Consider the following 14,265-nt stretch of genomic DNA (forward strand, 5'->3'; position numbering starts at 1 on the left):
GTCTTAGCCTCTCAATTCCAGCAGTTGCTACAATCATTTGGTGAACCTGTTGAAGATGAGAGTCAAACCTTGCTGCAAATAACTACAAAATTTGCATCTGAGTATTGTGCAACTATCGAGGGAACATCTAAAAATATTGAAATTTCAGAACTGTGAGTTCAATAGCCGTGTTTTAAATTTTTTTAATGATTCTAGTTTTATTCTTTACTCTTTAAGTATTATATTTAAAATCAGGCTGCAGTGGAAAACAATTTGATATGTTGTAACTGATTTTCTAAGACAAAAAATGGTGTTTGATGAAAAACTTGTTAACAGTTAATGAGATTCAGTTTTTTGAATATTTAAATACGGGGGTTAAAAGGAGATGTAACCACCCTTTTTTTCCACCTTTCCCCTCCACCACCAATTTTGAAATATTCAAAAATCTGTATGTCATTAACCGTTCCCTGGATTTTCCTTCAAAAAAACTGTTTTTGTGTCTTAAAAAATCAGTTGTACAACATATCAAAGGTTTGTTTTTATCCGAAGCCTAACTTTAATAATATTTGCTCACCAATCTGTTTAAGTTGCATAGAGCCTGTAAAAGTTTTATGCCTTTGATCCTTTTGACATTTAAGGTGTTTAATTTTTATTATTATTAGACCTGATATTTTAAAATCTTAAGTATATATGTACGGTAACTGGAATAAGAAAACATAAAGCCTCAATTTACATATCTTGTATTCATTCACATACTTTCTCAGATGCGGTGGTGCTCGTATATGTTATATTTTCCACGAGACATTTGGTCGAACGTTAAGCGGCATTGATCCACTCGGTGGTCTCAAGACCATTGATATCCTCACAGCTATTAGGAATGCCACGGTAATTTCTTCAACAAATATCGCTTTTTAAAATGTTGTCCATTTCTAAAGAAGAATGACTCGGTAAACTGAACTGGTGGTAGTTACTGTGTGTGCGCTGAACCATGAGAATTTTTGGGTACCTAGTTAAATTCCAGGTACCTAATTGCCGAAATGCAAGTTACTAATGCACACCATCTTTCAGAAGAGAAAAGCTGTTGGTAAATGATAAAATGTCCATAAAGGCACATGCCCTACTTGGACAGTAGAGGATGGTTTTAGACCAATCACAATAACTTTAAACAAATAACCAATCGTGTGCTTAGCTTCCCAGTTTTAAATACCTAAATACCTACGTAAAATGTTTTTGTCTACAACAATCAAAACTAAGATGGGGCTTAATAGTGAATGGTCTTGCAGACCCTATCATGAATGTTAAATATTATAAAGGCTGGTTTCCATGAAATCGCTACACTGCCGCTTCCGTGTTCTCAATGCAATCGTTGTACTGCGTAGCAGTCTCAGACGCAGTCGAGAAGGGCCCCCCCCCCGATTCGACTGACCTATCAGCATCATAAACTGTCAGCGATAACGTGTAGCGATTGTATGGAAACCGTGCTTTAACTATTATTTCTTTTATTTCTCAGGGTCCAAGGCCTGCTCTGTTTGTGCCTGAAGTATCATTTGAATTATTAGTCAAGAGACAAATCCGCCGATTAGAGGAGCCTAGCTTACGATGTGTAGAACTCGTACACGAGGAGATGCAGCGTATTATTCAGCATTGTGGCACGCAGGAAATGTTGCGCTTTCCAAAACTTCACGACCGTATTGTAGAAGTAGTAACAACACTACTTAGGCAGAGACTACCTACAACAAATGCAATGGTAAAATGAAAGTTTCAATTGATTTATTCTATTATTATTATTATTATTATGTTCCTATGCATGTTTATGCCATAGGAACTTTTTGTATTCAGTTTTTTTTGCGTGGGTGTGTTTGAACAATTATGCAAATGCGCATGCACCAAGAAAAAGTTTTTCCGACATTTTGTTTTTACATAGCGACGCGAAGTTCTTTAGTGTTCAGTTTGTGGACTCACAATAACCGATTGCCAAGTCACCATGAGCAAAAATATTTTGGATTGGCGAAGAAAAATACTGCTTTAGCCATTTTGCCAAAGGCCTAAAATAGAAAAAAGAAGTTTTAAATACTTGCTAAAATACATCGTTTTTCATTTGATCTCCATTTTTCACCAACTTCATGCGACGTTTATTTTTATTGTTGTATGAGTAGTCTTGCTGCAAATGTCAATTCGTGCCTCGCAAGTTATTTTTTATTTGTAATTGTTATTTTAACTTGGTGAAAGCAGGGAAGTGGCTGTAAACCATAGACTAATATGACGGTACTGTATTACTGATGGTAAGCTATGTAGCAGTGTACCCTTTGAATGCAAACTGAAGAAATGAAGTGTAAATAAATAAAGACAGCTGGCTGTCGGCTACTGGGTTTTTTCACTAAAACACAAGGCCAAGTTTGTAGTTCAGCGATGTGAGGATGGTAGGCCTAGGGCCTATACCATTCATGATTTGGTGTTATCGTCTAATATGCAAAATACATTTTAATTATGCGTGTAAAATTTAGGAATGCACCGCATTGGTGGCTTTGTTATATGGTATACATAGCACAGTGACGGAAAGGCTAGGCGTAGCCTAGGGCCTGGCCTGGGCTAGATTGTGTACGTTCTTGATCATCGAGTTGAAAACTTCGGGTGACAAACTATTGGGCCCAACTGGTGTGGACGATAGGGCCCAAGCCATTTGTAAACATATTGCAGTCTAGTAGGCAACTGCCAGCTACCCCACCCCCGATATTCTTAAAAACTACTGTAAGATGAAAATACTGTATACCTAGGCCTACGAATTTAAATTTAAAAAAAAAAAATATTTTTTTTAGGTTTCTTTTTTTTATTATTACTTTTATTATTATTATTATCGCCCCCAGGAGATACGTTTTCAGTCGTGTAAGTTTGTGTGTGTGTCACATTTTGTGTGTTTTTTTTTTTTTGTGTTTGAAATATTTTTAAAACGTCCGGGACCAGATATTTCAAAAAAATAATAATCTACTGAACTGAATGAAACTTTCGTGAAAGTTAAACCAAGTTACAAGAAAAAAATATGAGGTGTTAGTGAAGATCCAAATTCGAGTGTGCATTTGAGGGTCATTAGGTCCCAGACCTAAATGTCACTTAAATGGATCAAAATGACACTTTCCAGAATAGTTTGTCATGTTTTAATAAAGAAATATTTAAATTTTGGTCACAATTCAAAGTAGGGTGTGAATATGAGGACCATTTTAAAAACATGTTTACCATATTACCATAGGCAGAAATATGATGAATATTTAAATTAGTGCAATTACAGTAAAGGTGTACAGTGTTTTATATGTACTATAACTTCGCTTTTTTCGGAACTGATTGCATCTTTACATTTTAACATGTAACACTAAAAACCAAAACCCCATATTTCAATTTGCATAATATATCAATTTCAACACCAATGTATGGCATGTAATTTTTTTGTCAGCTATAAGAGTAAAAAGTTCAGTGTCTTAAGCCAGAAGATGTAAGTATTAACAGGTGTACAACTGGTACAGTAAAAGGCGTTTGAAAAATGAAGTGATCAAATTTTGGTGTAGATATATGGACTATTCAGATATCTCGAAAACTAATCAACTGATTTAAATGAAACTTTCGTGTTATTGTCATTTTCTTTTTTAAGTAAATTGTGGTTGGTAGTTAGAAAGTAGGAACATATTTTTGGGGATTATTTTATAGAAAGGGATTTGCGGTGGGCAGAGATATGCTCTCTACTGAGCGCTCTTATTATTATTATTATCATTATTATTATTAATGTTTTGAAGCCATTCTCGTTTCCAATATTGAACCATGACTCCTGTATTTTAGGTTGAAAATTTAGTAGGCATTGAGTTAGCATACATCAACACTAAACATCCGGACTTCACGGATGCTGCGGTAGTCAATGCCCTCATTCATCAGAGTAATGATGTTAAGAAACATCGCATGGATGCGCCACCTGCTGCAGAACAACTAGAGAAAGAAAGGCAACTCACAAAGGCTGCAGCACAACTTGCGATAGCTGAAGGGCAAGAGAGAGCCCCTTGGGGTGCGTTTTGGAAAAGTGGACCCAGGTCAAATACTCCGACAGATAGCCCCCAAAAAGAAGTAAAGCAGCCCACCCTTAACCTCCTATCTGATGAGGTAAATGTTTTTAATTATATTTATATGTACTTTTTAAATGTTATAAACAGGGATGATATTGGTATGAAAGAGCACAGTGGTAATTCTTTGGTAGTTTCCGTTCATGGTTTAACATGTTGACTGCCAAGCCTTATTTCCTTGTTACATCCCTTACGCCAAGGCACAAAGGCCACCAATGTAATGAAAATCATTTTCATCAACCATAGTGAAACGTGAACGAACATACGGTAGTTATTTTTAGATCATTACTCCTAGGTCCCTCTTGATCCTCCAGTGAGAGTTTTGGTGACCATTGTTAGCAAGTTAACGTGTATTAAATACAATAGTGGTATGCTGAACAGATGCGGATGTGAATTAGTTAACCTTGCAAACCAAGATGGCAGAGAAATAAATTGATTTTGCCAAAGTGTTTATAATATATTGATAATCTGAATTCAAAAGCAGTTATTGTAGTACAGTAATTAGTTTTTCTCTCTGACTTCATTTTTATCAGCCAACATTATTTTATCATTTTCATTTTGTAGCCAACTCTACCTTCTTCAAGAAAACTTTCCTCAAGAGAGCAACGTGATGTTGATGTAATAAGTAAGTAAAGAAAACATGTTGATGAATTTACTCTTGTACAGTAAGTGAATTGTAATTAAGTAGATGGATGGAAGAACGGTTGGATGGAACCTCATTTTATCACTTGATAATGCATTCAACTCTGCAAATACCAGAACAAAATAAATACACTGCCAAATGTTCAAGAGAATATCAGGAGTGTGGGCTGGTTTCATCCTAGGGCTGCGAATATTGAGAACTTGGAATTAAATCCATAGTCTAATGAAAACTTAGTAGAATTAATTTGCTGCCATGGGTGTTTATACACACCCCTTCCCTCAGCCCACGGCAATGAAAATTCCAATCTACTTTTAAGTTTGTGAAAAATCCAGTCCTTTAATATCTACTTTTATATGATGGTTAATAATTGTAGGTGCCAAATATGATCCTTTTTATCTTCGAATCATTTAAATATTTACAAGCACATAATAGTATTTTAACTTTCTATTTTTTTTCCCAATCACAGAAAAGCTTATCAACAGCTATTTCTTGATTGTACGCAAAAACATCCAGGACAGCGTCCCGAAAGCCATCATGCATTTCCTAGTTAACTACGTACGAGATCAGATGCAAAGTGAGCTGGTCGGTAAACTGTACAAACAAGAACAGATAAATACCCTACTTAAGGAGTCAGAGGTCATGGTTCAAAGAAGGAGAGAAGCAGCTGAGATGTTGAGGGTAAAGTTCAACATTGTATCTTTTTATAGTTTTAAAAATTTCAACAAAGTCCCATAGCATCTGGAGTTATTTATAACGAGATTAAAGCACATATAAATAATAATAATCATAATAATAATAATAATAATAATATAGAGATTTATACTGGGCCTTTTGCTAAGGGCTACAAGGTGCTGGCGATGCTGGTAATACCCCTGGTCATTGGATCCATAGTCAAACTAGCACAAAGTACAACCTCCTCCACTCCCTGGGGCGTATCCCTAGTCGTGTATTATGAATATTATGAATGAAAAAATGTTTGTGGTAGACCTTGTGATAGTTTGGTTGCAGCGCCTTGCTTCCAATCCCATTGTCTTAGGTTCAAGCTGCTTATGACAATCCTCGTTCCCTGTATATTTTACGGTCATTCCATCAATGTAGAATCATATTTTTCCATGAACATTTAATTTCTAATTTTTCTGTGGCAATTTATGTTTTGATATAATTTATTTGTTTTGCAGGCTTTACAACGGGCAAGTCAGATTATAGGGGAAGTAAGGGAAACCCACATGTGGTAGCAACATGTATAGGGGATAAAGTTACTCATTTGAAATGGAAAGCAGCGGTACTGAGGGGATAATATATACTAATATTTAGTATGCGTCTGTGGATTTCTGATGGGAATTGTTACTAGGATTTGCATTATTTGACAGACAGGTGTCTGATATTACAGGTGATCACACTAATTTAATTATCTATGTGTACATAAATGTGTAGAAAATGCTTTAACGGTGAAAACCTTTTTCCAACGTTTTTTTTGTTGACACCGTATATATCACATTGACAAAAAATATTAGAATCAACTCTATTGCATGGCATAAAAAAAACAGTGCATTAAAAATCCAAAATGGGATTAATCTAGGTTGCGATTGCAGATTAAACTGGATTAATAATTCAAAGATTGGGATTAAATAAAGATTAAATGTCTGGATTGTTATTAAAGATTTGTAATGGAATTAAAGGTCTGTGTTGGGATTGAACATATACATTGGATTAACAATTAATATGATATGGTATCGTCTAAGAAAATCTATAAATTCATGGTAGGTTTCACTTTAATAAATATATAAAAAAATAAAGGGCTGGATGATCCCTCTTCATGTATATTTTATAGGTTTAATACTTGGCTTTCATATAGATTCATAGATTGAGAACACTTGCAGATGATTAAACTGACAAGGGGATTAATATATGACTGAGATTTGAGATTATAAATGGATCATCTCAGTCTCTCTAGATAAAAATGGGAAAATAGACGATTTATATACCGGACATAATCAATGGTGATAACTCACTATGATGTTTACTAAGAAGTTAAGACCCCATGCAACATTTTGAACTTTGTATAAAAATACCTTCCTACATAACCTTTGACATTTATTCAGGTAAAAGGTGATTATATTCCTCCTTGGTCAACATATCATTAGTAAACTTCAATAAGCAATTGTCCCTTGTAAAATTATTCTTAAATTAAATTGTTATATGCTGAACATACAGCTAAATAATCATTGATGTGTAGATTGTTTTCTTGGTGATGTTATTAAATATGTTTGCAATCTTCAAATTTAAAATACCATTTTACCATGAGCATTAATACTTATGCTACTTGTATATTTGCAGTGTAATGAAAATTTAGTTCAAGCTGAGCACTCCAATAAATATCCTGGAGTCTAAGGTGTACATAGTTCTAATGCAGTGGCAGTGCCAGAGATAATCTGACACAGGTTCAAAGGTCCCTGACAATTGGTCCAAAATCGAAGAAAGGAAGGAAGGGGGTGACTCCTACTATACCAAGCCTATCTTAGTAGGAGAAAATTTAAACAAGCACATCTATATACATAGGAATTGGCACTCTCAGACTGTAAAAAATGCTTTTTCAAAGCAGTGGTCCCCAAGGAAATGATAGGATTTTTTCCAACTGGGGTCCAGAGCTGCCTGTTGGGGGTAGTGTACTTCCTTAGACTTAGACTTCCTAATGTGCCACTGTTTTTATATGTCATACTTCCCATCATTGCTATTCCCACCTTTTCGTTTTATTGTTTTATAGGTTCTGTTGAGAATATTACTCAACTGAATTTTGAAGCCAGGTTATGTAGCGTGCTTACTCTTTAGATTTTAGCTCAAGTCATTTGTGTATATATTTTTTTGCAAGGATTACATACTGTATACATATTCATAACATAGTTTTAGTTCTTGGAAAAGGCAACAATGTAATGATTAGGTTAAACATTATAAAGCTTGGTTTCCAAAAAAAAATCGCTACATACTATCTCCAAGAGCTTTTGGGGATGCTGATTGGTTGGTCAAATCGGGGAGCCTTCAGATTGCATTGGGGACGGCTAACGCAGTACAACGATCGCACTGAAAACACTTTTTAGCAGATGGCATCGTGTCATCAGGCATGGAGATGGATTTGTCTGCCAACCATTCATTGGTGGCGCCAGCGGAGGGTATTCCCCCTCCCCGTTTGACTGACTCTAGTTGACTCATTTGATTTGGGCTCCCTGTTGCATATGTCCGACCCCTCTGTCGGCAAATTTCTGTCATTGTCTCTATCCACACAGGAGTGGGACCTAATAGTAACGCGAATTCACTGATTTTGCATGTGGGTCATAATGGAATACAGCTCAGGGAGCAGTGTATCAGTTGCATGGGCCTTTGTTTCAATAAATAAAATAACAAAAAAATAACATTTAAATAGACGAAAAATACAATGGTAATCGTGAAGAACTGTGATTGTGGTATTAATTGAAGCCTTATAAATGTACACTTTGTATGTTCAACATATAATTTTGTATTATTATTATTATTATTATTATTGATATTATATTATTATTAGGTATTGTTATTAGTTTACGTTTTCTGATGAGACCATGCTTGGTCTCATTAGGTGAGACTTTTTTTATACCTTGTTTAGTGAACCCGCCGACTTCCAATATTGATTTCAAATAAAAATAAAATTTTATTTTTGGCCAATTAGCGCACCCGCCGCCATGAAAAAGTGGAAATTCCAGAAAAAAATAAGTTTTTTTCTTTATTTTTATTATGCACTACGCTGGCTTGAAATCTCCAGAGATATGTATATTTCTTCCTAATTATATAAATTTGAAGTATTTAACCATCATATTTTACATTCCCAATCACCAATAAAATTCTAGTTTTATTTTCTCCTCCATCTGAATGTTTTTGGCAAAATTATTTGCTAAAAAAAGAAAACAAAATTTTATTTTTATTTTTATTCTGCCCTCCTCCGATGATCTTTAAAATAAGTACGCGAAACAAGAAATAAGAACAGTCTCGCCTTAGAAGATGGAAGGGTAAGTTTTTCGGCCGTTTATGTTATGATGAATTTAAACAAATCCAAGATGCTGATTGATGAAGCTGGCTTAACTCACCATCTTAATGCACTACTACATCCTAATTTTTCTCTACTAATTACCTAAAATGCATGAGTTGTATAAAATAAACAGGCTATGGCCAGGCTTATACGACTTTTCTAATAAGCGGTACTGTAAATTACAGTACCGGTACATTATTTGTTATGTTGTAAATATTCTTTTTATGGTATTTTTTTAAGGAGTATACATTTATTTCAGGTGCTTCATAACTGATTAAATTTCAGACATGTTTAATTCCATATTGCTTATGAAATTTGTTTTTTTTTTTAATTACTTTTTGCTAATTATTTATTATAGTTTAATTGGTATGTGTGAAGCCTTACACAGACTATCAAATTGTATTTGTCAACAAACATATGAGGCATGTTGTGGTGAAATGGTAAAGTTGTCACACAGTCTAGTATTGAGTAAATGAGCTATAAAATATGGAAGCTCAAAAAATTGATAAAAAATCCAAATTTGTTTTTCACTGTAGGTCAACAGTTTAATGTCTTATTAATCATGTCCCAAAGTATTACAGTAGTTCTGGTGGTTAACAAATTGTTTATTTAACGTTATTTTTCATAGTTCATTCTATTAAACAATGTATGCACAAATAACTTTGAAAGGCAATTACTCAAAATCCTGTTTATCTTGACTCTAAGAGTACTGTACTTTCACTTTCCAATAACTTAGGTGTGAAATGTCCAATTTGAATGAATGACCTCTCATTTTAAAGATCACATACTCAGGTATTTGAAAATACCAATAACTTGAATTTAAATTTTTGCTACAACATGCCTCATATGACATGCCTAAATATGGTCATGATGACATCACATCATGACTATATATGGTCATACAACAGTTTTTTGATAGTCTGGACAGAGCAAGCCTTTATTTGTAAGTGTAGTGACTTAATAGCCACAACAACAGAATGGGGTAAATACTGGTTACAACCATGTGTCTTGTTATACATTAACATTTGTCTGAAAATTCAGGATGACAATTTGGTAGGATTTTGTTAATAAAAAAAAAATTGATAGATCAGTGTAATGTAAATGTAACATTTAATAAGTTTATCCTGTTTCAATAATTAACAATAATTCTGTTTAGAATTCCATTTTTGTTGTTGTAGAATAGTTTGTGCCCAAGAAATGAAATATAGCATTCAAAACCAAAATGTACTATTAACGAGACAAATTTGATTATATTTTATTATACAGTGATTACAATTTGTGGTTCATTTTCATGCTTATAACATCAAGTACATGGACAAAATCTGAAATATATTATTAGTTAAACAACCTTTTTTGTAGCATAGGAGCTTAACATGTGGTGTTTTTGTTAATGTAATTTGCATACATATGGGAGCAACCTTATGACTAAGGACTTAATGTAGGAACTAAAGTGTATATGATGCAATAGGTAAAGTTGACATAGTTGTGGGCTACGGTGTCACAATTGATCATTAAAAACGTTTCATCTCTGAAAAAGAAGAGAGTGTATCAAAGATTCTTATTCAGCAATAACACCCACTCACTTCAGTGATGGCCCCAGAAATTTGCCAACAGGGGTCCTATCTAGAGTTAATTAAATCTTTGATGGCATGGCTGGGGCAACCGGAGGGGGGGCACAGGTCCACCCACCTTTTGGCAAAAAATATATGTCAGGAGATTTTTGTATGATCGGAAAGAAATGCAAGAAAAGAAAGGAAGGAGCGAAAAAGAGAATTTTTATCCTGTCCCCAACCGAGTTACATTTCATTGCATGCAATAAAATACCACTTTCGTCATTTTAAAACAAACTTAAACTTATTGTAGTTGTAACTACAATAGTGTTACAACTTTTATATTCTTTATTCAAAAGCATTGTTGCCCATTATTTTCTTTAAAAATTATACACACACACTAACTACACTTCATAACTCAAATACAGTCATTCTCTGTCCCAACTCATGCCATGTCTTAGAAGCAAACCACATATGACAATAAACACAACAAAACCATTAACAAACTAGTTTTATACCCTTCCGAAGGATGGGTACACAGCTAGTATCGTAAAATTGCAGAAAACTAAAATAGCAGTGACAATTCATTTCCATTCTTCAGGATAGACATTAAAGACAATGTCTTCACGATTATGCAAATTTAAATAATTACACGCTGTTGTCGTTAATATTAATCAGTGTCAGTAATTTCTGTGGTGACCAGCCATTGGAAAATATGGTATTTTAGAAAATTTTATGGTTGTGTTTAACAATCCTGCCAAGTACGGTTGCGTAGAGCCGTTACTAATATCTATTATTTCAAAATGCCTTTTTTTGTCCCACGTAAAACAAGAAGAAGGGTTTCTCTGGACTGCCAGTCACAGATATTGAAAGTCGGTTTTATAACCAAAATGTGATGAATGTCTTTTTTTGTAAATCAAATCTTGTGCTTAGTTCAGTTCTCTCAGTTTCTACTACTACGCTTATATTAATACATGCAAAGGCATGCTGCACTAGATAGGCATGTTCGCATGATGCACTTGATTGTCATTACATGAATTCACCTTTCACATTGTCAGCGGCTGTATCTTGTTTTTTCAGTCCTAGTATATGCAACATTATCTTCAAAAAAGCATGGCGACGCAAGCAATGAAAATTATTAAGTCCTTTAACGGAAGGTTCATCTAAGTTGTCAATTTCAGAAAAATCGAACATAAAGATATCTTGTCTGTTAGGTATAAAATAAACAGGTAGGGTTTCATGCATTGTAGAATGATCTAGGAAGGTTAACAATTTTCCAGCCAAGTTAATTACTGATTTGTTAAAATCAGGTGTGTGTTTGGTTTTTAGAGTAATGGAATCGGTACTTAAAATGTGGAACAGACTGTTCTTCAGCATGTAACTGGTAATGCTATCCTCTGCTTCAAATTTTGGAAAAACATCTGATTCAGAATCAGGATCCAGCCGGGGGCAAATAGATTTGTGCTTGAGTAATTTGCATAGCCTATAACTTTCCTTGATATAGAGCGGTAGAGATTTTATCAAACATATCTCCGCTGGCGAACAGGATATTCTTAATAACGTGTCAGACTGTAAGTATGGATTCTGGAGTAATAGTAAGCAACCTTCATCTTTTATTTCTTGTGTCATCAAAGTTAGATTTCCGAATTCAGTATCGGAAGGCCACCACCCCTTTTTTTGTATAGCTGGAACAATATCAAGACTTATTTCTTCATCTTTGTACAAGCAACCAAACCACCGAAGTTTTAATGTTAATACTGGCCTATCGTATTCTTCTAAATGATGCACATTCCCATCAAAATACAGATTTGGGCTTTTCCATGTATTGTCGTCTGAAAGTAACCGCTTCAGTATTTTTGAAAATGCAAATCGAATTTCTGGCACGTTGCATTTTTTATTGCAACAAAAAAAGCTTTCATAGTTCTCTGGTATATCATCAGCTTGTACTTCAGCAAAACCTCTTTTGTCTTCTACTTCTACAATTCGACACAGGTCTGCAAAATTTGTAAGACAGAATACAAAGTCAAATTCCGTTGGATCAGAAATTTTAGTTTCTTCCGCTGAACTCCCAGTTCGGAAAAGGGAACATTTCAACCTTTCATCCATTTCACCTATACGTCTGCACATATATTGTGCAAAATCTACAATTGTTTTCACGATTAAAGTACTTTCTTTCTCATCCCAAGGTTCTCCATAACCAGGCTGATTCAGTACACTTTTTATCAAAGATTCAGTTATTTGTTTGATACCAGCCAATGCATCTTTTTTGTTGATAACGTCTTTGTAGTGAAGAACATCTACACCCTCTTTAGTGTCATCCCTATGTTCACGATATGACATCCTGCGTTGTAAAATATCTATGGCTTTGTTTCTTTGGCTGTCTTCTAAACTAATGCAGGGCATATGTCCTTTCAATTCATGAAACATGTCTTCTCGAGATAAGATAGCGCAATAGTGAAGTGGTGTTGAACCAAATATGTCAGCTTGCCATAAAAGTTTTGAATTGAGTTTCTTCAAGTAAAAACGTGCTAGATGTTTGTAATTTGGCATTGATAAAACAGAATGAAGCAGTGTTCTTCCCCATTTGTCAGTCATATTTACGTCTGCACCACTTTGGATTAACATGTGAATAACTTCTAAGTCATTGGCTAAAAACAAAGGACTTCTACCGAACAAGTCCTGTTGATTGACATTACCACCTACATCAATGATAGCTTTCATAACAGCCTTTTCGTTTTGATTCCGTTCATTTACAATATTTCTCTCTGCCACTCCTAGATACTCGTCATCTAGTAATCTTTTAGGAATGCATTGTTTACTGACTAGTATGTGAATAGGTGTCATCCCAAGATTATTTGCAATATTAACATCACAACCAAACTTGATTGTATGTGAAACAAGTTTCAAGCTGGGCTCTTCGCACAACATGTGTTCCATCAATGGTGTGTTTCCACATACATTTCGTTGGTTTATTAGGGATATTATGCATTCCTTTGTAGATTTGTCAACAAATTCTATTAGTTTTTCTTCTATCTCGATTTCATCCTCACAATCTGCACTTCTCAATAATTCGTGAAAGCAGTTATTGCCTTCTTCGTTTGTCATTGAAACTGCCATGGCAATTAAGCTATCCAGTCAACGGAACTCAATACCAATAGACCATGCAGACAGCACTGACTGCTATTCCTATTACATCAGTTTGTTTTTGTAGTAGGACTAATCCTCATATACGCATAGGCCTACCCTAGCTCCACAGCAGTGTTGTTTAACAACATACAGCAGGCCTGCCCTAACGAACTTATAATCAGGCAGCTTTAAATCTACTCACACAGCCCAGGCAAACCCACCGCCTAGTTAAAAAGCTGTCTTATCTCACCACCACTGGTTTTAGGTCCGTTTTACGAAGTGTTCATCATATAAACAACAGAATGCGGACGCTTCTGTTTAATTTATAGGTCCACTTCCGCAGTGTACTTTGTATTTGTTTATCTATTCAGACTGGTTTTCTCTAGTCTGGTGAGTAAACATAACAGCGCATTTAGATAACGCATGGGAAATATATCTTGAAGATTAGTGTTCCACCAGTCAGCACCACCGGATTTGGCTCATCCGAGAAAAGGTAGCCACGGCCCACGGCTCGCCTTCAGGGTACGGCTCCGCCCCCCCCCCCCAAAATGTGAAAGTAAAGTAAAATTAGGAGAATGCTAATTTCCTGCCATTTATAAATCAAAATTTTTTTAAGAGGAGAACCCGAACGCCTTCCCTTTCTTTTTGGGTTCATTGATTCATAAAATCATTTCAAGAAGGGAAAACGCCTTTAATTTTGAAGAATGTAAAAGGCATTTCGGAAAATATCATTTTCCCGCCATCTAGGAATCAAAATTTACCATATCGGGAAGATCCCCGTAGCCCCCTTCCTTTTTCAGGATTTTGGGAAAA

The 14,265-nt window shown here is 34.9% G+C and overlaps 2 protein-coding genes across 2 annotated transcripts in view; one reads left to right on the forward strand and one right to left on the reverse strand.

Moving 5' to 3' along the window:
- Nucleotides 1–6,947, forward strand: part of LOC117116452 (dynamin-1-like protein) — a gene marked incomplete in the record, with an annotated part of 16,596 nt that extends 9,649 nt beyond the window's left edge. The window contains 6 exon segments of the mRNA XM_033260496.1: nucleotides 744–864; nucleotides 1,490–1,726; nucleotides 3,805–4,119; nucleotides 4,644–4,704; nucleotides 5,189–5,400; nucleotides 5,901–6,947. Coding sequence (XP_033116387.1) covers nucleotides 744–864; nucleotides 1,490–1,726; nucleotides 3,805–4,119; nucleotides 4,644–4,704; nucleotides 5,189–5,400; nucleotides 5,901–5,957 — 1,003 coding nt within the window.
- A 3,709-nt stretch (nucleotides 6,948–10,656) lies between these two features.
- Nucleotides 10,657–13,832, reverse strand: LOC117116471. Its single transcript, XM_033260526.1, has one exon. It carries the CDS (start codon nucleotides 13,441–13,443, stop codon nucleotides 11,356–11,358), a length of 2,088 nt encoding a protein of 695 aa, XP_033116417.1. The 5' UTR covers nucleotides 13,444–13,832; the 3' UTR covers nucleotides 10,657–11,355.
- Between the last annotated feature and the right edge of the window lie 433 nt (nucleotides 13,833–14,265).

This window comes from Anneissia japonica, unplaced genomic scaffold (genome assembly GCF_011630105.1).
Source record: "Anneissia japonica isolate Jap-2015-1 unplaced genomic scaffold, ASM1163010v1 scaffold263_len647688_cov178, whole genome shotgun sequence".
Classification (NCBI taxonomy): Eukaryota; Metazoa; Echinodermata; class Crinoidea; order Comatulida; family Comatulidae; genus Anneissia; species Anneissia japonica.

Excerpts from the sequence above, each read along its gene's own strand:
- LOC117116471 (XM_033260526.1), bottom strand. The coding sequence starts at position 13,443 with ATGGCAGTTTCAATGACAAACGAAGAAGGCAATAACTGCTTTCACGAA.